At 42.7% G+C, this 27495-nt stretch overlaps 1 protein-coding gene across 1 annotated transcript in view; it reads left to right on the top strand.

Moving 5' to 3' along the window:
* Positions 1-27495, top strand: part of SH2D4B (SH2 domain containing 4B) — a 1011831-nt gene that overhangs the window by 149825 nt on the left and 834511 nt on the right. The window contains exon 3 of the mRNA XM_078643357.1: positions 15598-15617. Coding sequence (XP_078499483.1) covers positions 15598-15617 — 20 coding nt within the window. The remainder of the gene's footprint in view (positions 1-15597; positions 15618-27495) is intronic.

Here is a 27495-nt window from a genome sequence, read left to right as displayed (position 1 = left end):
AATTCCTGACGCTCATAATACTGAGCCATTGTCAGGAGGGATGCCGGAGTCGAAGTCGTCCAGGAGCTTTCACTCGCTTTCAACCGAGCTGCTACTCCCGGTAATAAATTCGAAACATATTTGTCTACAAACAGATGTCGACCCGTGTCATCCGTCAGAGACTGACCACTGAAATCGTGAAAAGTTTCTTCAAATCGCGTAAAGAAGTCAGAAACTGATTCATCTGTCTTTTGCTTGCAAGATGCTAACATAGTCCAGTCAATCTTTTTAGGGGGAATAATCGTCTTTAATTTAATCAAAATAGCAGCAGGGAGGTCTAGAATGAGCTGGGGTGGTTTCTGCGCAGGTTTCCTAGCTCTGTCCTCCTCCTCAATGTCTTCCCATTTAGCTTTAAACGTCACTAAATCATCAATTTTCCGTACTGATCTCCACATGTCAGGGGGTAATATAAGACCAAAGAATAAATCAACGTCAGCTAATGTCATAGTACAAGAATTCAAAGCCCCCTCAACTTCCTCATAAAAGGCAGCAGGATTTTTCCGTGGGTCAGGTAACGCTTTCTTTAAGGCCATAACATCCGCTCTATTCCAAGGAGTATATACCCAATTATAGATAAAATACCCTCGGGCATCAGCTGAATCTTTATCTGAACTAGTACCCGCTCCTTTAGGAGGAACATACAAAGGCCCTGCCTCTCGCATAGGTTTAACATGCACAATATCGACCTTATCTGAAGAAAAGATAGATGATGGTTTCCCGTCGCCACTCAAACCCGTCTCTTTGTCGTCCACCGTCTTTTGTCGTTTTTCTTCTTGTAACCGAGACGCCTCATCCCGCAATACGAATAACCGTCGAACTGCATCAGCTGCCTGGGAAGGAGAAAAGAGACCTTTACGCAATTCTTTCTTATCTTGTATTATGTCATCAGGTTCAAGAACAGGAGAATATTTTCGAAAAGCCCCGACTACTTCATCCGAAAAGGTTTCAAGAAAATAAATGTTTTCCCTGTCCGGCCATTTTTCAAGAGACAACAATATTTCAGCAAGAGGAATTGTACCCTTAAGAATACGATAAGAAATTTGTCGAAGCTCCGCCATACGATCAGATGTTTGCTTAGACCGCGTGTCTACCTTATCTTTAAATGATCCAGAATCCTCATCTTCCCCTTTCGGAGCAGACGGGCCAGCATACGGAGGCGGAGAACGATCTAGTAATGAAAAATCATCATCAGAATTATTAAGGACAGGATAAAGAGGCCGACGAATGGGATATTGGCCAGATATCTGCAATCTAAGTTCCTTTTCCCGTTTTTCTTCCGCGTCTTTTTGTTCACGTTGTCTCATTTCTTGCGCCTTCTCACGCACATTCTTCCTCTGCTCTTTCTCAATCAGCGCATGTTCACGTTTCTCACGCTCACGTACTTCTTTCACCCACATTCGCACACTCTCAAACATATCTTGTCTCGCTCGGCGCTTACACAGGCACTGTTCCACATACTCAATTTTGCGCACATCAAACGAACCATACAAAGGCCATCTCAACTCAGGATCCTTCTTGGTATACTTCCTCCACAATGTGCTGTACATTATAGGGGAAAGACCAAACTTAATATACATGTCCCTATTCGGCGTCCCTTCTGGGGGAGCCGGCTGCGATTCTTCAAGACTTAACCGGTTTCCACAGCAGCACCACTTACGTAGTGCGCTAAAAGCAGGCATGCTAGAAATAGTGCGAAATACGCAATATTATACAGAAAAATGGCACTTAATCGTTGCGCCGCTCACAACCATATGTTGGAGAAAAATCTCCACATTGCCTACCTATATGTGTTGCAACGCATATATACCCATATTCATAATCATAATATGATCGATCATCCAAACATCTCCATATCCATATCCATATCCATAAGCCACAGCAAGCGTATCCTAAAACTGCCTTGCTAATCACTGGCTACCATAAACACTCATAGTAATTACCATACATTGGTCCTTACCAAGCACGAGCGTCCAGATTCCACTTGCCAAGTTCCACAATTTGCTCAAACAGCTTATCCACAGCAAACCGACAGAAGAGGTCTCAGTCGAAGACCGGCACCACCCAGATGGTCAGATCGGAAGGAAAGAAGAAATACCTCAGGATGCCAGGACTAAAGACGCCGCTGGCAGTGATCACTTCCCCGGCAGAGTTCCATTCCTTCGTCACGACCAGTCCTTCGAGCCTCCGAGTCGCCGATGAGCCCCACGTGACGGGCGCCAATTGATGAGTTCAGGCCTCAGCAAGGCCCAAAGGTACCGAAAGGGTTCGCCCTTCTGTGTACAAAGTCCTTAGACTTACAAATGAAGTTGGCAAGGAAACTGGAAATACAAAAACATAGTTTAATAAACCTTTAAAGGTGGTGATACAACCTCCACAACACTTCTACAGTATTGTACAGAGTAGCACACTGAATACAAGCACATGGCCCCTTTTATACACAGTGGAAGGGGTTCAGCTTACAGCTTAGACAGAGGTTACAACCACGTAAGGACATTTCCAAATATATCAGTGGGTGGAGCTAACAGTATTTCTAGAACATGGGAGGGCTATGCTAATAAGGAACAACTGTAACTTCTGCTGAGCATGCGCTACACTCTCAAGAAGGACTAATAATAACTGTTGCTAGGTAGAATCCACAGTGTAACTGGCAGAGAGGTAGGACAATCAGAACATTGACTTGTTTGTTTGGCAACAGAGGATCACGGAATTGAGGCTTAGCAGCGCACCAACGCACCGGCCCACTACTCGCCGCACCCGCTCCGCGGGTGCCGCTTCGTCTGTAGGTGACGGGGGCACATTACCAACGAGGAGCAGCGGCTGACTAAGGCGGTACCGGGCGTGAGGCACCAACGGGGCTGCGAGCGTGCGGGGACTTCAATACCCAGAAGTCCCTGCAAGACCGCCGGCTAGCTTCCGGTCCGCTCTCCCTGCTGGCCCGCCCACCGCCCTTCTGAGGCTTCTTAACAGTGCTCCTAAGGCATAACGTGTGGGTCACTTACGCATTGACTTGTTTGTTTGGCAACAGAGGATCACGGAATTGAGGCTTAGCAGCGCACCAACGCACCGGCCCACTACTCGCCGCACCCGCTACGCTTCGTCTGTAGGTGACGGGGGCACATTACCAACGAGGAGCAGTGGCTGACTAAGGCGGTACCGGGCGTGAGGCACCAGCTGGGCTGCGAGCGTGCGGGGACTTCAATACCCAGAAGTCCCTGCAAGACCGACGGCTAGCTTCCGGTCCGCTCTCCCTGCTGGCCCGCCCACCGCCTTCCACGCCCCCTATATTACTACCTCAAACTCCCGCAGCGCGGGACGCAGCTTGGGCGAAGACTGGGCAAAGACTGGGCCGTTCCAGACCGAACAAGACCGGACCGGGCCATTCCCCTTGGCTGTATTTGCCACGGTTCCCTAACTTTATAGTGTTTGTTTATTCCTTCACCCTCAATTTTAACTATGTCTGTTCGAGAAACACGAAGTAAGGCCACTAAAACTGGGAAAAAGGCCACAGGGACTCTGGACGATTTCATTACAAGGACCAGCTTATCAATTGATAATGAGATTACCAAACTCCAGCATAGAGTCTCCCTGGAATTAGAGTCCGCAAGAAGGTTGTCAACTGAACTAGCGCTAAGAAAGAAATCCTCTTTGGGTAGTATTGCAAACTCGAAAACTCCCGAGCGCACCACTGGCCCCGTACCTATTATAACCCTGGTTGAGGTGCATCCTATTCCTGAGGACTCAGTTCCCTCCGTCAACTTTGAAGCAGATCTCCCAGGGTTACCCGTCAGTGTTGTATCTGAAAATATTTCAGCCTCAGATCCACTGATTGTGATCACCGAGGGGGTAAAGGAGTCAGGTGAAGCGGCTCTGAGCAGAACTCAGGGGGCCGTTAAGTCAAGTCCTAAACAAAAGCGTAAACGTAAAAATCCATCCGTATACGCCAGAAAAAAGGCTAAGGTAGTATCGAGCCAATGTTCTATATGGGGGGAGGTTCAACAACCTATTATTAATGTCGCTAATGGGTCTGATCCGATGCTCCCCAATGTACACAGTACTATTGCCAATACCGAGGCACTTATACCGGACTTAATGATAGATCATCCTGCAGATGAGGGCGAGAAAACGTCCATATCTATGGAGGCCTTACAAGGGGACAGGGAAGAGTTTTTGAAAATAGTATGGGAAACACTTAAAACACTTCTTAGGCCGCTAGAGGTCAGGTTAACTGGCATCGAAAATCAATTACTAGAGGTGGAAAAGAGTGTCATAACTTTGGCAAGCCTAAGCCTTAATGATAGTGATATTCCAATACATGCTCCAACTATGGCCCCTGTGGCACCCCCGAACCCCAATTCATCTAGTGTACAGCATCAAAAAAAGGGAGGAGTAGGGAAAAAAACAGGCACAAATCTGACTGAAAGCATTCAGATAAAACCTGTTTTCACATCTGCCAACCCGCCCTTAGTTAACACTACTACCAAACCTTTGTTGGGGGGTCCCGTTCAAAGCAAAAAATCTCAGTTAGTAAATATTGCTGTCACCCACTCTTCTGCTCCTAAGACTCCTGTTACGCAGAAGTCTGCATCATCTACCATACCTTCTAATAATCACATTATCTCAGGTCCCAATAAATCCTTGGCTGATAGATCCTTTGCCAATAGAACCAACCAATACAATAACCAACCGGCCCATGTTTTTCATGATTTTAAGGGAGGATATATCGATCTGCCCCCCGATGCCAGTCCCTTTGTAATTGTTCTTACTGGGGTACCTGAATTGGAAAGCCAGTATGAAGAGAATTTTTCATCTTTAAAAAACAAGGTGATCTACTGGTTAAATTCAAATAAACCAATTCCAAACCATACGAAAAGTAAAATTCTTATGGTTCGAAGGGTACCATGGGTCGGTCCACTAGCAAAGTCAATCCCGGGAGATTGTATAGTTGTTTCATTTGAGGAACCCCATAGTGCTGATCAGATTTGCGCATGGAAAACATATGGGGATTTATCACCCATTGTAGTCAGACCGTTATCGTTTTTCTATCCCCCACCCAGGCCATTAAATTATGGATCCAGTTGGGATACTTTTAATCAACATCACGGATATGCGCCAAATCTGACCAGGCAGAATGACCGAAACATGTGGAGTGGTATTTCCACCTTTAATAGGTTCAGCTGTCTAGATGCTGTTGACTGACTTGAGACTAGGCCAAATTGTATTTCAAAGCTATATGACACCTACTCCACACTGGGTGTTGGGCGTTTTCATCTTAGTCTGGGAACTAGCACTGAGAATATGGAAAGTCATTCAGTCTTGAACTTAGTATGTATCGATATAGTTGAGGATTGTACTGGTGGAAAAATTAGCACTTCAACAGGGGCTTTGATCACTGATGAAGGGAACCAAATAGATGACTCATACCAAGATAGAGTAGTTCCCCCGTTGGTACCAGTGTCGCCCATTGCCGAATGTGATTCTTCTGGTAGTGGGCTAACCCCAAAGTTGTTTTTCCTGTCATGGAACATTGCTGGGGTAGGCAAAAATCTGAAAGATCCAGAATGGGCAGATTATGTCCACTCCAGTGATTTTTGCCTACTACAAGAAACCTGGGCAATGGATATTCCACACAGGATGGGATATAAAACCTTTGGCATTGAGGCCATCCAGTCTGATAGGGGAAGGCCATCTGGGGGATTGATCGTATGGCTTAAAATTACTTTAGCTATAAAGGTTGAACCCATAGATACAGGAACCCCTGATATTTTGGCTTTAAAAATTGCATCTGCAAAAGGGGGTGAATACTATATTGTTAATGTCTACAACAGACCTACAGGTCACTCCAGGGTGTCGCCCACCTTGGAAATCTTGGACTCTTTTCTGAAAAGGGTGGTGGGCGATGTCCCTGTGATATTGGGAGGTGATTTGAACTGCAATTTCGAACCGATCCTCGGGATTACTGATGTTTTCCAAGATGAAGATCAAGCTTATAATATTCCTCAGCTTGAAACTTCGAATTATGTTCCATGTACCACTTTGGCGGTCCAACTATTGAGGCTAACAGTTGACCACGGTCTCAGAGCGTGTAATGGCCGCTTTCCATCAGATCTAACCAAACAACCAACCTTTGGGAAATCAAAAAGTAGGCTAGATTTTATCTTTGTTTCATTAAATATTTGGCATTTTATGATTGATTTTAAAGTATCAACAAGGGTCGAGAGTGATCATTATCCTCTGGAACTTTATATTGACGTACACATGTTTAGAGACATCCCCGCCCCCACACCGAGTGAGATAGCTACTGATGACTTATGCGAACATGCACATATTATTAATAATAACAGACGTGCTTTAAAATGGCCGCATCTTTTAACTGAAGGTAAGACCTTAGCATCAGTCTACTCACTTTTTGGTAAGATTTTCGCACCTTTAGTAGGACAACCCTTCTTAACTGATAGCTATGATTACTTTGTTGAGCTACACAAGGTTTTCTTTAATGAACTAAGAACCTACATGTCCAAAATGCCTAGGAAGAAACAGCAAAATGTACGAGTGGGATGCCATGGGAAAATTTGGTATGATCACTCATGTAAGATGGCCAAGAGGAAGCTTTTAAATGCTTTTAAAAATAAATCCAAAGAAGACGTCAGAATTGCCAGGGATGAGTACAAGCATGTTCAAAAAGTTTCAAAAAAAACATGGGAAGAGTCAATTTGGGCTGACATGTTGACTGCTGCAAAACAAAATGATAACGTTGGCTTCTGGAGGTTGGTTGCAAACGGGGGGCATGCAGGAAGACTTGTGAAGGACACGTTCATTGATGAAATGACATGGGTGACACATTTCACCAATTTGTATAAACAATATGATAGTGGTGCTGAGGAGATTCCATGTTTACTTCCACTACCTGTATGCCTTGATTTTACCCTGGACGAAACAAAAAGGGCAATCAATGAATTAAAAAATAATAAAGCTCCCGGCCCTGATAAAATACCGGGTGACCTCTATAAACACGAAACTGAAGTCTGGGCTCCCTATATTAATCGTCTGTTTAATGCTCTGTCTGAAAGTTGCAAATTCCCTGATAGTTGGCGTGCAGCAGAAGTTGTCCTAATTTTCAAAAAGGGGAATAGATCCGTTCCCTCAAATTATAGACCTATTAGCTTAATGGACATTCTGCAAAAACTCTATGCCAAACACTTGCTATTTAGGATAAATGATTGGTTGGAGGAGTCAGCTATACTTTCCAAATTTCAGGCAGGCTTTAGGTCTAAGACCAGCACCATAGACCAGGTCTTCAGATTCTGTTGTTTATATTGGAAGTACGTTCACATTAGGAAAGGTCATTTGTATGTAGCTTTCATTGACCTGAGAGCGGCATTTGACCTTGTCCCTCGCAACTTGCTCTGGAGATCTTTAAACAAAGCCGGCCTGCCAGGGAGCCTTTTGGTCCATATAATTGAGCTACACGCTAGAAATCATGCTAACATCAGATGGGGTCCGAATGGTGAACTGACGCGTGACATCCCGATCAAGCGTGGTGTCCGACAGGGATGCGTCTTGGCCCCCACCTTATTTTCTATTTTTGTCAATGATGTTCCTGATTACCTGAATGCTTGTAGCAATGATTCACCTCAGCTCAATGGAGAAAGGGTGCCTGCGTTGCTCTTCGCGGATGATACCATCTTAATATCCCAAACCAAGAAGGGCCTCCAGGCACTCTTAAACTCCTTTAGTAGCTACTGTGTGACCAAAGGGCTAGAAATAAACGTTGATAAAACTAAATGTATGGCTTTGAATCCTAGTAGGCCGGACAGAGGGAACCTGATCCTGAACGGGGAAATTTTAGGTACCGTGGAGAACTTTACCTATTTGGGGGTAGTACTTGACTCAAAGTTAATATGGAAGGCTCAAATCGAGAAAAGTAAGGTGTCATATGCTCATAATGCCAAACCAATAATCTGTAGATTGAATGCTAGTACAAGTAAAAGTGTAACACCTGTACTTGAACTTTTTAAATTCAAAATCCAATCTGCCGCCCTATATGGGGCCGAGATATGGGGACCTTGGGCCAGGGAGAGTTTTCAAGGCCTGGATAATAAATTTATGAGAACAATTGTAAGGGTCCCAACTAGTACACCACTAATTCCCCTTCAGCTCGATTTGAACTTTAAACGAACCGATCATCTAACCACTATAAGACCGTTAATGTTCTGGATAAGGATTTGGTCCACCCCAGAATTGATAGACTACAGGAATGGTCTCCGAGAAGTAATGAACTTAGATTCTTTTAATTCCCTTCGGTGGTTCGGGCATATTAAAAAATGGCTCATAATTCTGGGCTTGCATTCGTTCTGGGAAAACCCAGAGAACTTACCTCCCTTTGCTAAACCCATGGTAAAAAGAGCTTACTGGTCCTTTATGAATAATAGGCATGCTCATGAAAGCAGAATTGGCACTCTAACCCAAAAATTTTTATCTTTCAAAGATGAACCTTGTTTTGAATCCTTTTTGGATGAAATAGAGCCCCCTGATGCTAAGACTCTCTACTTGAAATTTAGGTATGGGAACCTCATGTTGAATTCCAACATAGAGCGTTGGTCAAAGAATAAACCAGAATGTCTGAATAGTATAAGTGGGAGATGTCCTATGTGCTCAGTTTTGTGTAAGGAGAACGAGGTCCACATGTTGTTTATATGTAAAGCGTATTTGAAAGCTCGGAAAAGAGGGCTTAAACCCATGTGTGTACTTCTAGGAACTAGATCCTGTTTAACAGCATACAGGATCTTAAAAACTAATACTGCTCAGTCTATTGTATTCAGCATTAGCAGGTTCCTCTATTCCGTGCATATAGTCGGAAGGAGATTGGGTCAGATGCTTTAAGTGGGATTAACTTTATAGATTGACCTTTGCTGCTAAACGAATGATGTTTTAAAGTGACTGGTGAAAATTAATTCTGCATTCCATTTTAGAATTAGTTGTTTTAAATGAACAGATGCATGTATATTGATACGATTTTTTGTTTTATGTATGTACATATGTGTGTCTTTTATGGCCACCCGGCCGAAATAACGAAATAAATAGAAATAGAACATTGAGCACATGGCAATGTAGGGCATGAAAAATGGCGGACTCGAAATACAAAATGGAATCCCTATACTAGATATTTGGACTGATGCATTATGGCTTCAGCTAATGCTTAATAATACCGTTGTTTTATTTACAACACCCCACCCATGCGCCAGTCTGGCCCTGGTCACAAGCAGAAGTCTAGCAGATCTCCCCAACCCCCCTCCCCCCCCAAAAATTCTGGCTGATTCAAAGATTACCAATTTTGGGGTCTCAACATCCCCTTATTATGGTACATTTCCAGGCATCAAATGTGATTTAGGGTTCTATTGAAGTCTACATTTTTCCTTTTCATCTTCCCTCCTAAAAGCCTGTCTGTCACAGCAGGAAAGTTTCTGAACTTGATAGTCCCAGAACACAGTTCATGGCAGTGACAAGAGTTCATACTAGGATGTCAGCCACAGTGATATGTGCGTCAAAAGGTTAATACTGGGTTCCCAGCCATACTCCTTATGATTCCCTTATCAGTCCCATCTCCTTATGGAGATGTGTCCTGACACCTTTCTTGTGATCTATCCCTGAATCAAAGTGCACCCTCTTAAAATGTAATGGGGGGAATCTCTTCCTCCAGTGTGTGTCCCACCCAGCTCACAGGAATGAAGCAATACAAAAAAATCATCTATCTAGGTGGATTCCTCTTGTCCTCATGTCTTCACCAGGCAGCCCTTGGCATCCCAAAATGGAACCCAGGGTCCTCCATGTAAAGTAACATTGCAGTCACACTTGCACTCAGTGTACTCTTACAGCATCAACTCTCTCCAGTATTGTTACATCCATGCATTGTACCACTACAGACACACATACATTCAGCACACATTCAATCTGAATGCAATGCTTAGTACGCCAGCTACTCTGAATTTTACTAGAGAATGCTATTTGCAAATACACACACTGCCAGCGCACAAACTCACCATATGTGCGCTGCACAACACTTCACCCTTCATGTATTGTAGTTCAGGCATGCACACATACACCCAGCAAATGTTTATATTGCGTACGCACTGCACATCACTAAATCTCTGATATAATGTATCTCCACAGCAAAGCCTTTTGAAACAGGAGTGAGCCTGTAGACCTCACTTCTGTGATACAGGGTAAAAAGGACCTTTTCACCTTTACTGATCCCTACACGGTATGCTGCACCGCTATGCTTGTGCTGCTTAACTCTTGGTGAAGCGGTTGCCTTCCACCACGATGAGGGTAGCGCTTTAGGCACCCATCCAGGGTCCAACAAGAGGGCAATCCATGAGACTGGCCTATGTATGGAGCACACACATGATCCATGCTTACCCATGATAGAAAATCTGCATTAGTGATCCAAACTACGTAGCTGTTTGGCAATCAGGTCAGGGGTACACGTCTTTAACTATGCAGAGGGCTTTTCCATCTCAACACTCTTCCAGAGTGTTTCTTGTCCAATTAATTCAGTGGTAGTCCTCGTAAAACTTGTTCATATTACACTTCCTGGAGACTCAAAGCTTTTGTAGATATGTCAAAGGCCTAGGAACACTGTCCTAATGCTTTTGGACCACTTTCATCCTTCTAGGCTCCTACACCTCTTTTCCTACAGCATTTGTTAGACTCCTGCACCTCCTTACTCCTCACAAGGCAAAATTTGTGCACTACTGGTCCCTTCAGCTCCCACATCTTCCTGCAGCACACAAAGCAAGCACACATGCACACACACATACACACACACACACGTGCGCACCTACCTACACACCCACATAATCCTCCTCCCACGCTCTCTCATACACACACACACACATACTGCATTCTAAGCATGAATTAAAGTTTTTCTCGATCCTCAAAGAGATGGTGTCTTAAATAAGCAAATATTTGTATTTACTACAGAACAATTGAAAAAGTCAATGATGCAGTCAATTTTTAATTCTGTTCATGTCATGACCTAATAGGAGTTATAACATGGACAATTCACTGCCAGTTAATGAAGTTAAAACTCTCTATGCTCTTGGCTGTTTGTGCAGCAGCATCACATTATGACATGCTGGCAAGCTGCTGTCCCTGCAACTGCTAAGTGGCACAGGATGTGTTGCACTGTCACCCACTACTGGAATTGTTAGTCAACTTGGATTGCATCCTAATGCTTGAGGTTTAAATTTGTTGCCCCTACAAGTATGGTCTGTTGTACAAAAAGGCAGAGCTGGCTGAAGGTGTCAAGCACTTCAGATGGCTGCACTAATAAAAGTTTATGAACTCTGCCAGATTTTATGCACAGATGGAAGAGTTCAGTGAAATACATTCTCTCTTTCTCCTACCACCAACGACAGATCAACTTGTGGAGAGAAGACCGGTCGAGCAAGAGTGCTTAATTTGAGCCAGTGGTGTCCGGTGCTTGGCACCTGCACCTAATTGTTAGTAAGGGCACTTATGGCAGTCTGCCACATGGTGGCGCAAGTTGTCTAATTTAGTTGCAAGTACAGTTGTTTAGTAATTGAATATATATTAAAAAAAATACTAATACCTGCCTCATAAGCCATTCTTATGTCTTTGGGGGCTTGGAATAGTCCTACTGTCACACTGGGAGGAGTATGATAGTTATTAGTTGTGTTGTTACTGTCATTGACTGCACTGGCGGGGCAATGGGTGGTGCAGGCTGCAGTGGCCTCCTCACAAGGACCCTAGTACTTATTTTTTTACAAATTAAGCTCTAACAAGCATGGGTCTACTGGCTGGCAGTCGACCAGTATGATGTACACTGGAACTATTCCAGCTATTACAGTGCCAAGACAATCGTGAAACTTGTCAAGCCAATTGTGAAACATCTCAAATGATAGTCTTAACTGCCCATCCAGCCCCTCGGCCAAACACCTGATGAAAATCTCTCAGCTAGTGGAGCACACAGCATGCTCAAAGCCCCTCGCCCCATTCTACACAGTGCATGACCGGTTAGAGGCCTGAGATTTTTACCAATCCCTGTGAAGTGGATCCTTGCTTTACCTGCGTAGTCTCGGGAACTAAGGGGGGCTCAGTAAGGGCAGCCTATCAGCACTTGTGGTTGTCTGCACAGCAGCATGATGTAATCTGCTCACTAATCATCTGTGGGTGCGTTGCAGAGGAGAATTCCATGCAGTTCCCATTAGTATAGACAGTAGACGACTTTATCTTCACAGAAAGTCCAAAACAGGCTCTAACTTGAAACAGCCAAGGCATGCACCACATGCATGGTTTGGCTGTGCCCATTTGAGAGGCAGTCCCACCTATTCAGGGGAACTGTCATGCAGCAGTTTGAGGCCCAGTGAGGACTTCAGGCACCCACAGAGTGCCATGACCTGACTGGGCTCATCATTCACATAGGCCATTACCAATGTTTTGATGTGTTGCCTTTGCCGGACTGTTGCTGGTGAAGTCTCATTCATGGAAATAGAATATACTAATTATCACCTGCATGAGTCACACCTGTAGAGAAATAGTACCATTTGGTACTGTTGCATGGCTGAGTAGTTAATGTGTTCCTCTTCAGAGCTGCCTATGCATTTTCCAGTGGCAGGTGCACTGAAAGGTCAGGAAGCCCCACGAGGCAGAAGACCTTCACTTTGGGAATGGAGGGCAGAGTAGCCGATGACCTGGCACTCTAGCGGGGCGCCCACAAAAGCTTATATGAGCCCCAAGGTTTTTCTGTTAACTACCTCTAATGCAGAATAATTGATAATAATACAAATTCAATATTACTACTACTACACCTACTACTTTTAATACTACTAATACTACCACTAATACAAATAATATGTGGAGGAATTGTATTTAAACAGCCAAACTCTGTCATCAATAATGCTTTTATTTCAAATGCAAAATATGCTTATGATGAAATGCAAATATGTGTTTGCTGTAAATGGGGTCTCTAGCTGGTAGAGGTATGCACCCTGTCCAAGTAGGCACCACCACTCTAGTCAGGGTAAGTCAGATACACACCCTAAATTAACCTATGCTCCCCCCTCGGGTAGCTTGGCACAGAACAGTCAGGCTTATCTTAAGAGACATTGTGTAAAGTATTTGTGCAACACTTCTTACAGTAACTCAGCATAAAAAACCACACAAATATACTCTGCACCAAGGTAGAAAAAATAGAGCTCAATTAAATGAACAAAAGAAGATCAAAATGACAAAAATCCAATAGGTAGAACCGGGGTTATGAACTTTTTATGAAGATTATATTGAAATATAGGACTTAAAAGTCAATAGCTCCTAGGGGTTACTTGAGGTGATGCTGGACAGGGTCCAATCTGAAATGTCAAGTCAATTGCGATGGAAGGCGGGTCAGATACCGAAGTCTGCAGGCCCCAATGATAACATTACCTTTCCGGAGGATGTGTTGACGTTGAACTGCAACTTCTTCAGTTTCAAGTCAGGCAGTCATGTCCCGTCTTGTCGTTGAGCCCCTTTACCAATAAGATACTGTTTTATTGACAAGCTTCGCAGTCGGGTCCTGCTTTGTCATCAAGCCCCGTTACAATGAAAGCACTGCACCGTCTATGAGCCTCACAGTCGGGTGCCACATCGTCATCGAACCCCTTACGATAAAGGTGCTGCATAGTCGATCCATGCTGTTGACGCGGTGCACTCTGAAGTAACAATGTGTCAACGTTGAAGGTAAATGCATTGGTTACCAATGGGCACAAAGCACATGATGCTTGGATACTTACAGAAAACAGCTGCAGAACCCGTATTGAAGATCACATCTGCATTGGCACCTCTTGGTAGGGCAGGACACACAGTTGGCAGAGTTCAGCAGTTAAAATAGGGTTAAATGAAGTCTTTGATGTCCGTGAGACTTCAGAACAGGAGGCAAGTCAGCAAGCCCTTTGAGTCACTTGGTTCTGGGTATGTAGAGATTCAGGTCCAGTCCTTCTCATCACCAGGCAAGGGGGCAGCAGGGCAGGCACCACTGCAGAGCAGGAGTCCAGCAAATCATGCAGAGTCCGGCAGGGTATCAGTTCTTGCAGTCCCCCCCCTTGACATCGAGCATTTCCTAGAAGGATTAACAATGAAAATCACTGAATCCTACTTCTTCCAAAAAGTCTCGATAATTTTTGCATATGTCCGGTGTTTTCAGTGTGTGACTTCAGGCGCCTCTCCCCTTCAGTGAAGAGCTTATGGGGCAAGAAGTAGATATTAATTATATATGTTACACGTAAAGTATATATATAATAATTTTTCACAAAATTCAGTATTTATGCTAATTGATTTCCAAACGCTTACACCATTGATGCATGCATTTAAAGAGTGTTTCCTTCAGCTAAGGAAAGACACCACATAGAGTGTGTGATTATATGTAATGTGTTTTGTTTTGTCTTGTTTGTGTCTTGAAAGGGCAGCACAACACAATCTAATTTTAAGGATTATCATGCTCTAGTGAAAAATATATCACTACAGTTTCCACATTTTATGATGTGTTTTACCTCAATACAACTTCATTGACTAAATTAACAATGTGAAAAAATCCTATCTTTCCAGACCTCTTTCGAAGAAATATAACAACTAGGTATCGTGTTTGCATGAAAAATTCTACACTCTATATTCTATGCTTATTATAAGTATAACTGAAAAGACCAATTTGGCGTTTTTCAAAAGAGTGGTCAAGGGATCATTTAGTTTGGCCCTGAAGAAAAACCTTAGGGGATTATTTTGAGTTTCTCCCTCTCCCCCCTTTTAACAATACCAGCTACAGGATTTAATAAAGGTTAGGTTCCACGTGGCCAGGTATTTCTTTTTAATTCACATTGGTTTTGACCCTTCCACTCTCACATCACTATATAGCCCACACCCTACAGAGTGCACCCATGTCTTTGTCGATCGTAGAACGCCCCGTCCCACAGCGGGTCAGGAAGAACCCGATGATGAAATATACCACCAAAGGAACTTTTGGTGGGTGCGGTTTGTTTTAAGAAAACATATTGTTTTCCTTAAATATTAGTACTGGAAGGATAGTAATAACAGAAGTACAGGTGGACTTTCTTTGTGTATTCATATTTACTCAGGAGGCAGAGTCCACAGTAAACCTGACCTCTCCCCCCCCCCCTCCCCTGTTTGATTCACAGCTCTTTCCTTCTTCCTTGCAGAGTGTTCTCAGGTCCAGACTGCACTGAGTTGGGAGTGTCAGGTGTCCAGTACTTATACCCAGTTGTGCTTTGAAGTGGATGAGACTTCAAAGAGGCCTTTGAATTTCACAAGGTCTCTGTCCTGGTTCCAGGCGAACTACAGGGGTTTTATGCAGCTCTTTGTGCAGGTACAGGCACAGCCCTACTCAGGTGCATGTGCCAACTTCTCCCTCTCACCTGGCTCTGGAAAATCCATGAGCCTGGTGATGGGCCATCAGGATGTGAATGTCACACCTCAGCTCCCCTTGTTTCTGATTGTCTAGAGGAAATGCACAAAGCCCAGCTGTTACCCACCTAAGACGGGTATTTGGAGGCAGGCAGAGGCACAGGATGGTTAAAGTAAGAAAACTTACATTTTCTAAAAGTAAAAAGAACAGATGATGAATGGAATGCTGAACAATGCAAATATTCACTCTGGGTTTAATCCATCATCTTTTTGCTCACTACGCCGCACCACTTTAAACCCAGCCATATGCAAATCATTCTTCTCCCTGCTCCTCAAGGGAACAGTCCAGCCTGAACTGCCAGGTCAAGTCTTCCCTGGACCGGAAACAAGCATGATGGGACTGGTTTTGTGGTACCACCCCTCATCAGCCACATGATCATGGGACCCAGGTCTGGGAATACTCTTCTGACTTAGGGCAACAAAAGCAAAAAGAACAGATGTTGGATGGAAAGCTGACCAATGCAAACATTCACCCCCAGTCACAGATCTAGGTTTAATCTATTGTATTGGTGCTCACCACGCTCCCCCCCCCCCAGTTTGGACCCAGCCATATGCAAATCAATCTTGAACCTGCTTCTCATGGGAACAGTTCAACCTGAACTTTCAAGCCAGGTCCGCCCGGGACGGGAAACAAGCATTTTAGGACCGGTTTCAGGGTATCAACCCTCATCAGCCAGGCTAGCTTGAATCCAGTGGCAATGTGAGCATGGGACCCATGTCTGGGCATAGCCTTAACACTTAGGCGACAAAAGCAAAAAGAACAGATGACGGACGGAATGCTAAACAAGCCAAACATTCACCCCCAGTCACAGATCTGGGTTTAATCCGTTGCTTGTTTGCTCACCATGCCACCCCAGTTTGGACCCAGCCATATGCAAATCAGTCTTGTCCCTGCTCCTCATGGGAACAGCCCAGCCCAAACTAGGGCCCCACGCACTTTTTGCATTCAAGTTTGTTTTTTATTTCATATCTCAATCTAGAGCATAGTCACGACTCATGGTGTGTATCGCCTATTGTGCTTGCTTTTTTTCTTGGAATTGTTTATGTTTGGGGTATCTGCACTTAGAGTTGGGGTTCACAATGTTGGTGGGGGAAAGAATAGGGGATTTGATCTGTGTGTGAATAGTAATGCAACCTAAAGTGTCATAGTTTTGCTGCCCTCTGTCCAATTGATACATATGGATTTCCCAAGTTGGTTATGTTCCTTTCCCAGTTCTTTGACCCCATATTGACACAACAGGGAATTGGTTACATTGAATGTCCATGTCCTTAATGACTGTCACAAAACTAGCAGAGTGCTGGCCTATTTGGACCCCTCTGAAGTCGATATTTCTTTTTTCAAGTGTAACATCTCTATCCCACTCACCCGTCCCCCTTTGCTTCCAAGGGCCCCCTCCCCATCGCTACTTTTCTTCATTCAGCACTTACTCTCGGGGAGTATGTATCCTTATACATTCACATGTTCCCTTTATATTACAGTGTTTACATGTGGACTCAGCCTTTCGATTCCTTTTACTAGTGGGTACACAACATAATGTCCTGTTGGCCTAAGTTAATACATATGTGCCAAATACTGACGACCCATAGTTTGTTTTGGATGTTGGATGTTTCTACTTAATTGCACAACTTCCAATGTGACACTGTTATATGGGAGGCAATTTCATCATGGTACTGGATGTGGTGCTGGACTTCTCATGGCCCCGACATTCTGAACAAACTCAGGCAGCACTCACGCCGAGTGATATTATCCACCTTTTTGTGTTGTCAGACTTGTGGTGAGGGGCATATCCTTCGGTCAGGAACTATGCCTTTCACTCGGAACCACATGATTAATTTTCCAGGTTAGACTATGGTTTGCGTCTTCTGACTGACTCTCTAAGTAGTCCGAACCTCATTCTGTTCAGAAAATCCTTGAAAACCTGGTTCTTTCAAACAGATATTCAATACACATGCATTTGCTCTGACGTCGATTTTTTTGTGTCAGCGCCAAGACAGCCCCGGTCATTCGTTGCGCTTTATACATTTTTAAATCAAATCAAATCTATGTTACGGATGCTCAACATTTTCACTGTATGTTTTCTGATTATTCACGAGTACTGTGTGACATTTCCCTTCCTTGCTCCCCATTTCGTCGTGTTTGTGGGAGCTCCATGGCTTCTTAGCTCATAGACCCTGTCTTCAAAGACGAGCTCTGATGTGTGAGTATTTTCAGATTAATTCTGGATCGGTCTCTACATCTGCCACCCTTTGGGAAACCTTTAAAGTACTTATTGTGCAGACAGTTAATATTAAAACATGTGGGGTACTTAGAGACATGCAAGCCCAACTCGCCCATTTGCAGGCTGCAGTATTGACTATGGAGACCTGCCTGAAAAGTGCGCTCTCCAGCTCGCTGCTACGAGAGCAGAACCATGGGGCATATTAGCAACAAATAGCGATAATTATCGCTAAATGCGTTTAGTGCATTTTTTTTTATCGCCGCCTATCGCCGGATATTATCGCAGAGATAACGTGCAACGTTTATCTCTAAAGCGATCAAATATCCGGCGATAGCGGCCCAATGCATGAATATCGCTGGAAATCCAGCGATATTCAGGCATTATCGCTAATGGGGACTTAACCTGAATATCCACCTCCCATTGGATTTACAGGTTAAGTCATGGTCTGAGCAGGCGTTAGGTTCTGGCGATATTCGCGCTTAGCGAAATTTTTTTGATCGCTTCGCCTGCCTTGCTAATAGGCGATAGCTGTGTTAGCGACTGCTTTCAGTCGCTAACAGGTTGGGTACGCCCACTTTGCATGTCATTAGCGATAAATATCCAAGACATGCAAAGTGGGCCCCAAACCTGTAGCTATCGCCTATAAGCTGTCGCTAACTGCTGTTAGCGACAGTTTGCTAATAAGGGCGATAAAAACTAATGCTGCTTTAGCAGGAAAAAGTCCAGCTAAAGCGGCAATATCGCCCTTGCTAATATGCCTCCAATTTCTTTAACAAATTCATGATTAGGTCGATGAGGACTGAGTCACCTCAGATGATATGTGTTGGCTAGGCAGTATGGCGAAGGCAGGAGGGCAGGGAGAATGCTAATCTGACGTCTATGGCGAGAAAGGCCCAAACTGCGCGTAGGCGGTCTGAAGGGGCATTATGGGACAAACCAGACAACAACATTCTTTCTGAGTTTGTTTATTATTTGTTTTCAGCTGTATAATGCAACTACTGTCAAATTCCGAGATGAGATCTCCGAGTGGAGTGGCTCTGATATGGTTGGAGAGTGGTCACTGCCAATTTCCATGTCAGCATATATCACTTGAGTAGGTTATTGCTACAATAGATTCTCTGGCTGGTTCCAAGGCCCTGGGTTCCCGTGGGCTTACTGCTGACTTTTATAAAACCAATACACATGTTTTAGCCCCTCACCTTATTAGGGTATATGTGGATGCATTGCAGGATGAAGAATTGCCCCAGGTAGTCTTTCTCTCCTCCCTAAGCCCGGGAAATACCCAACTAAATGTGCCCCTCATTGCCCTCTTTTGTTGCCTAATTGTGACAATAGGATGTTGGTAAACATTCTTGCCACAAGACTATCTCAGCCCCTCAAATGTATGATTGCCCCGTGCACTCTGGATTTGTGCCTCATAGGTCTACAACATTTAATCTTTGTACGGTCTTTGCAGTGCTTAACCACTTGGATGCTAAGGGTGGTACCTGATGATCAATGTAATTTCCATTGAAGTCAATGGAAACTCCATGACGAGCTGAGCTCGTCATGAGCGTCGAAGGGGTTAATCAGATCAACCTTGCAGTCCCATGGTTGCTGCACTGCTGGATACCGAAAAGGCACTCAATTCACTTGAAGGGCTTTTCCTTATGGAGACCCTTTGCCAATATGGCATTCCCAATAACATTCTAGCTCTGATGTGGATTTTATACATGCGCATGGTCACTGGGCTTCTGTCAATCGTCTTATATCCGACGCCCTTGAGGTTCCCAGAGGCAGGGCTGCCCACTCTTTTATTGCTGTTTATACTGGCTATGGACCCCTTCCCCCGCAGTTACTGGAAAAACATATTTATAGAGGACTTACTTTGTGGCGTGGGTGACTTCTGCTATCTATGTATGCAGATGATATGCTGCTTTGGTGAAGGGTCCCAGGATCAATCTTGCCCCTCCGGGAGGTTATTCGATTTGGCACCTATTCTGGGATTTCCATTAATTGGTCCAAGGCAGATCTAATCCCCACTGCACTGCACTAATTCCCTTGATTACCCTGTTAACAGGGCAACAGACTCTGTTAAATACCTTGGCATGGCATAATTCCCCATAGACAGCCCCAGCATATAGTCTGACTTAACAATGACTCAGTGATAGATGCCCAATCCCGACCTATAGATTTGTGGCTGCCACTTCCATTCTCCTTGGCTGGGAGGGTAGCTTTGATTAAAATGATAATCCTTCCTAAATTACTGTACCTTTTAACAAATATTCCAATACCACTGGGTGAATAAGCCTGCTTGGATTGCCTGGTAAATGTTGGCTGTGCCCTATGAGTGGGAGGAATTTGAGATTCCAGACCCTGACATTTATTATTATGCATTGCAGGGCCACTTTGCCAGGCCCTGGTATAACCCCAATGTGCATATTCCTTACCTTGTTCCATTACGCGCCCACACAGAGGGGATTCTGTTAGCCTCTCTCCTTCCTAAACCTCGGCAGAAATTCACACTGCTGCTACTACTTGTTGGAACCTGGAGGGCATTATGTTTCAGAGATGGTGGGGCCTATTTATATATTCCTCTGCTGCTAAATTGTTTTCAAAGCCCACTCAGAGTTAAACACATGGGGCAGGCTACCCTGTCCAAGATGGCGATGATAGAGATGGGATAGCTATACATTGACAGTACCGTTATATCTTTAGACCTTTTCCGATCTTGCGGCAGTGCTACTACACTTGATATTTTTATATACGCTCATCTGCATAATACAGTGAAAAAGAGCCTCCCATGGTTCCCTCAAGAGGCAGTGGAATTTACACCTTTATCCCACCTCATACCATCGACTGGGGGTGCTAGATGGGTCTTGAGGCTCTATGGTCTGGTGTTGCATATCTGGAAACCTCAGACTGACTCCACCAGGTAGACATGGGAAGTTGAGCTAGGTGTACCCATACAAGTTGACAGTTGGAACTATTGTTGTGCACAAACCACATCCATATTTATGAACTATAGGCACAAGCTATTACATTATAAATTTTTATACCCGCCTATATTTCCCCATGGAAGCAATACAGAATTGACCCCCTTATTCTGTGTATACCCAAACTTCCTACAATCTGTGTATACCCAAACTTCCTACAATCTGTGTATACCCAAACTTCCTACAACATCTTACAAATGGAGAAGACTATTTTCTTTTCAAATTTGGCCATCCAAAATTTTTCAAGAAAGTAAAACTAAAGATTCTAAATAATGTGGTCAAATTGTGGACTCAGATTAGAAACGTAGTGAAGATCCCATACTACCGCAATATGGCCCCAATATGGGACTCACCTGGGACACCGGAGTGTTTAAAAGATGCATTAGCAAGACCAATCAGACAATTAGGATTTGAAAAATGGGGTCAACTTTTATTTGAAAACACCCTAATATCTTGGGAACATCTACACACAATAACAGAAGGAAAGGTTTCGAAATTTAAATATTATCAATTGAATAGCTGGGCTAAGACCATACCAAAAGAAGCAACAAATAAAGGTAATTTTGAGGAAGAGATGGTAAAGGAATCCACAATAAAAAAAGAAGTATCAAAATGGTATTGGGCGCTAATTGAAGCTGGAGTTGAAAATGTATCAATATCAGAAAAAATCTGGAGAAAAGAATTCCCTAATGAAGAAATTGACTTGAATGTGATTTGGAAAAAATCTTCGGAAAAATGCTGGGCATGTGTGAAATCGGCAGCTTTAAAAAGAAATCATCTGCTCTCAATCCATAGAGCGTACTGGACGCCAAAAAGATTATCGAAGTTTAAAGGTGCAGCAGTAAAAACATGCAGTAAATGTGGTGAAGATAAGGCGGATGACATTCATATGTCCCATCGATGTCCGGCCCTCTTGTGTTACTGGCAAGAGATTGGTAAGACCCTATCGGCGGTATTGGGGACATCAATAACTGTAAGTACGTCTTTAATTATTTTTGGGATCCAAACAGATGCCCTAAGGTTAAGTAAACTTCAAGAAAGCCTAATTTTTGTCTTGATACTATTAGCACGAAGAGAGATTTGCATAAATTGGGTAAAACCAGTAGCACCGACACATGAGGACTGGCTAAACTCCTCTATTAAAGTATCTAGACTAGATAGGAAAGGGAAACGCAGTAAAAGATCGCAGTTCTGGGAGATATGGGAAAATGTTATTACCTCTAGTTGATGACCAAGATTCCTTTGTCTTTTTCTCCCTCACTTACCATGCACGTCTTCGCTCTTTCTCTCCTTTTGTTCCTTTTCCTTTCTTGTTTTCTTTTTTTCTTTCTTTTTTTTCTTTTTTCTTTTTGTTTACCAATGATTAAAGCGGAGACAATTATTTCCAGGCAAGCTCGGTAATCTGCCGAGTAGCTATATAGCTAGCTCATCTCAGGAACGTTGGAATTATTGTGTAGGATAAGGGTATAACGGAGTACGTTGACTGGTTCCAATTGATAGCTGGGAATCGACAACCATATGGAGCAATGAAGGCTCACATCCTGGAAGGACCGTCAAATCTCTCAAATATCCTTGTTATCTACTCTCTCGCAAATATGAGGTATAAAAAAAATAAAATAAATACAGAATTGACCCCTCACAACCTCCCATTTGCCGACAATGTAGATGTGATGATGCTGGTTTTCTTCATCTAGCCTGGGAATGCCCCCCATTCAGTATTTTTGGTGGGAGATGCTTGTAGTGATAGCCGATATTACTCAACATTTCCTGCTTACCACCCTACTACCAAAATGATGACTGTAGGTGATTGGCTGTGTGATATGGTAGTTTGTAATGACAGAATTTAGACATATGCGCTGTTGCAGCTAATTACTTCCCGGCCACCGGATATAAAGAGCTTGTAACAAGACTTTATCCTCTGCACTTCATCTGACAACTCCCTAGGTTCACTCACTGCAGTGTGTGATATGCCATATCTATTTCATTCTGTATCTATCTATTTCATGACATTGCTGGAACTGTAATGTGTCATTGTTGGAATGCTTTATGTGTCATTCATTATGTCACACTCTGAGCTCATGATGTGCTACTAGAGCTTTGAAGATAAACTATTACAGTTGCTGTTGGTTTATGAAGCCTGTTCGATGGGATCCTCATATTGGAATAAACTGAAGTATAACCATCAATCCTGTGTCCAGATAAATTCTTCAAATACTACACTGGCGTAGTCGGCAAGTCTATGAGGATCCTAACTCAGAAGATTGGTGAGATTAATGAATGAATTTTCCTAAAAGACAATTTAACATGGAATTTTCTTCATCAAAGCTACTTTGAAACTAACACCATTTAAGTCATCAATAATATTGTAACTAATTGTGAATTAGATTCCCAAGTATTGACATTAACATTTCATTATATGGAAAATAATGTGCTCTGATAGCACCATTTAAATATATGGCATATAATGTGCTCTGATGGCACCTGTGGCTGTTGTATTTAAATTGTGTTACGCTTTGATAGCACCTGCAGCTGTTTTGTCAAAGTTTTAATAACAAAGAGGATTGTGCCTTGATAGCACCTGCTCCTGTTGTGTTAAAATTACGTTTGTGCTCAGATAGCACCTGCGGCTGTTTTAGAAAATTGCAAAAGCCATCTGCACTTCTTGGATCTATTTAGTTTGTGTGAAAAAGTGGCTAGATTTTTAACCAATATTGTATTGCATCCTTCTTACAATTTCGTCAAAGTCACGTTTGAAATACACGCTTTAAATGATCTTATGGATCGTATCTAAGATACACCTTCTAGAAAGTCTTCTATTTTTGATTTTGGTCGAGCGAGTTTGGGAACTGTGGTGATAATAATAAACAACAGTGTTCAAAATTGAAAATGAACAACGTCTTACTGTAGCTCTTCAGCGTTGTTTAACATCGCATGAAGGTTCCATTGTTCGATCGTCTTGTGTTTTCTTCATTCTTCTCAAAACGCCTGGTCACGTACGGACGTCAACGTAAGACGTCACTGGGAGCCATCTTGATTGCCATAGCCACTGTCAACAAATATCGCTGATACGCTCAGCATTACTATTGTTAATCGCGCACAGCGTTTTACATCGCCAAAGTCCATATCTCGCTGATGCGCACAGGATTGTTATTGCTAAAAAGCGCAGTTATCTTCAGTGTTAATACCGAAATCACGCTGATGCGCACAGCATTATTATTGTTATCAGCGCACAGTTACCTACAATACTTATGTCTGGATCACACTGATGCGCTCAGCATTACAATTGTTAAAAGCACACAGCCTTACATTATCAATGTTGATATCACGCTGATGCGCTCAGCAATACAGTTGTTAATAGCACACAGTGTTGTACAATATTAATTATAGAATCACGCTGATGCGCAGCACTACAATTCTAGCTAACCCTCAGTTCATTGATAGCACCTAGTTCATTGTTATGCTGATGTCGGAATCACGCTGATGCACTCAGCATTACAATTATTAATAGCTCTCAGTACATTATAACGCTGATGCTCACAACCTAGGAAACTTTGCCGATGCGGTCAGCATTACAAGTGTTTAAGAGTGTTCAGCTTATCATAACAAAAGTGTGCACCGTTGTTTATAAAACAAAACATTAGCAATACAATGGAGATATATATTGCTGGGGGATGCTGTGCATAAGTTTTTTTTATGCTCATGCTGATATTATATTTCATTTCATGATAGTCACTCACTCATCAACACATAAGTGGTGAGCTGTGATATTTAATTAAATTGTGTCTTTACACATCATAGTTGCTAACTATTTAATTCTGAGTTACATCTCGAGGGTAGTCATGCAGAATGTTACTGCTGCCCCATTTTTTCTTTCAAGTCCAGGTGAACCTCGGATACAGAGGAAAAAATGGAAGGTGGTCTTCGAAAGATACGCAAGAGTGTGTGGATCTTCTCTCAGTGCGGAAAAGAAATCCTCCTTACTTCTACACTGTTTACGGTCAGAGGTTCAGGACGTGTTCGATCATTTACCTGACTCAACATCTGAAGAGGCAAATAATCTTAATGAATACGAAATATGTATTCAGAAATTAGACAAGCATTACTTGCCAAAAGTAAGCACTATATTGGAGCGGTATACATTTGCTAGAAGAATGCAAGGTGAGGTAGAAACTGTTGAAAGCTATGAACCTACTTAAGAAAACTCGCATCATCTTGCAAGTTTGACAATCTAACGGATGAGCAAATAAGAGATCAATTTATGTTCGGCTGTAATATGGAAAAAGTCAGTGAAGAATTGTGGTTACGTGATGAGCCCACCTTAGATTAAGCTTTAAGTGTAGCAAAAAGGACGAACACTCTATAAAATGCGTTGCAACATTGAAAAAAGACTCAGTGAAAAAGTGTAATGTACAAGAAGTTAAAAGTAAAAGTAAGTCAAATGCTTTGTTTAAGGAACAGAATGCTAGAGGTAATGTACTTATTAACTCTAATGAGAAAAAGGGAAATTATAAATGTTTTAGATGCAGAAGTAGTGGGCATTTAGCTAACAATAAGAAGTGTCCTGCCCTCAATCAAACATGTCTTAAATGCAAGAAGAAAGGTAATTTGACCTCTTTATGTAAGAGCAAACCAATCTCTAAAGTTAAAGAAGTTGAAATTTATGAAGATGATGATGATGAATCACATTCTGAGGACTATGAGTGTGGTCAAATCATTGTACGAATGGTTAGTGGTGATAAGAGGAAAAATTCTCCCTGTGATATTTTAGTTGAGGGTGCTATCACTAAGGTTTTGATTGACTCAGGTGCCAAGATCACCATTATATCCAACAAATTGTACATGGAAAGATTAAAAGGTACAGTTAAACTCTTGAAACCAGACATTAGACCTTTAGCTTATGGTGGGGAACCCATTGATCTTCATGTGTACTTCATGGGTCTTATTGAGTACAAAGAGAGGTTTGTTTCGGGGAAGATCTATGTCTCTAAGAAAGGAGACAGCATCATAAGCTGGATACATCAAGGTGGCTTGGGAGTATTCCTTGATCCCAATGCTGATCCTCCAATACAATGAAGATGCAGAGTGAACTCGGTGCATGAGACTGGCTGTGATGGTTTTATATCAAATCTTAAAGGGGCATATCCCAATGTGTTTAAAAATGAACTGGGTTGTCTCAAGGGTTACAAACATAAGATAATACCAAAAGAAAATGCTATCCCTGTATGCTGCAAAGTAAGGAGTGTTCCCATATCCGTGAGAGATGACATGGAGAAGGAAATAGAGAAACTGAAAAATTGGGGAATTGTAGAAAAGGTTGAAGGGCCAGAATGGTTGGCTCCGGTGGTGGCAGCATGAAAATTGAATGGAGATTTAAGATTATGTATTGATTTGAGGCAGTTAAACAAGTGTGTGGTTGTGGATAAGTACCCTTTGCCAAATATTAATGAGCTGTTGGTTCAGTTAGGTGGAGCAAAGTCTTTTGTACGGTGGATTTGACTTCGGCATACCACCAAATAGAATTAGATGAAGCAAGCCGTGATCTCACCTCGTTTATAACACCTTTTGGGACATGTAGATTTATACGTATGCCCTTTGGTTTAGTGTCGGCATCATCAGTATTTCACAGGGTAATGGAAGGTGTTCTTCATGGATTGGGTGGTGTTCACGTGTATCAGGATGATATACTGATTGTGGATGATGATGATCAACAACATGATGCTCGATTGCATGAAGTTATGAAAAGATTGAGCGATCATAATCTGACCAGAAAAGCTGAAAAATATAAATTTGAGACAAATTCTATTGAATATTTAGGTCATAACATCACTAGTGAAGGAGTTAGACCCAAATCAAATTTGGTAAATACAATTCAAGACATGAGTTCGCCTTCTAACAAAAATGAGCTCATGAAATTCTTTGGAGGTGTTGAATATTATTCTAAATTTGTTAAAAACTTTGCAGATTGTGCCATCAACATGAGATATCTTGTAAAGAAATGAGTTGACTTTGAGTGGTCAGATAGTTGTTAAAGAGAATTCATTGATATTAAAAAGAAGTTGAAAAGTGCTCCTTCCCTTAGCAGTTTTAATCCCAGAGTTAAACTGTTGTAAAGAAGACTGAAACTCAGGCAGGTAAGAAGAACGCCTCTTTATTCTGTCATCCACTCTCCGTAAATTACATGCTCCCCAACATTCTAAGGTGACCTCTCCAGGAACATTCCAATTGGGAAAGGGGGAGGAGGGGGAAAGGGTTGTAACAAGGGAAGGAGAAAAGGAGATTTCAACACATCTCCCTTCGCAGGGGAAAAATACAAAGGAACCAGGCAAATGCTGCAACAGGGGTGAACACATTTATGCTAAGAAGGATAAAATACTATAGGTCACCTAAGATTACACAATCACCTTCTCAAGGAAGGCTAAAAGAGGTAAAACATTGTTGCTCAGGAGGAGGAAAAATACAGTAGGATACATCTAAGAGAAAGGCTAGACACCTAATTTGTCAATCGGATCCCTTCCCCTGATAGAAGCAAAAGGGGTTGCTCCTGTTACCAAGTCGGAAGAGGTGTGATACGCCCAAAGGCCTTCTCTTACCGTTTTGTCCACATCCATATCATTAGCATAAGCTAGTTGCGTGAGATTTCTTAATAGGATTACAGATTTACTCATGAGATCATTATTCCCATGACCTTGCAAAATGGATTCCTCATGCTTGACTCCCAGATCGTTTAAGAATGCCATCATTTCAATAGAAGAGAACTTGATACTATTGTTGGTGATAATGCAATCTGGCAC

This window comes from Lissotriton helveticus, chromosome 5_1 (genome assembly GCF_964261635.1).
Source record: "Lissotriton helveticus chromosome 5_1, aLisHel1.1, whole genome shotgun sequence".
NCBI classification, from domain to species: domain Eukaryota; kingdom Metazoa; phylum Chordata; class Amphibia; order Caudata; family Salamandridae; genus Lissotriton; species Lissotriton helveticus.
Note: the sequence above shows the minus strand (reverse complement) of the source record. Positions and strands in the feature narration are given on the sequence as shown.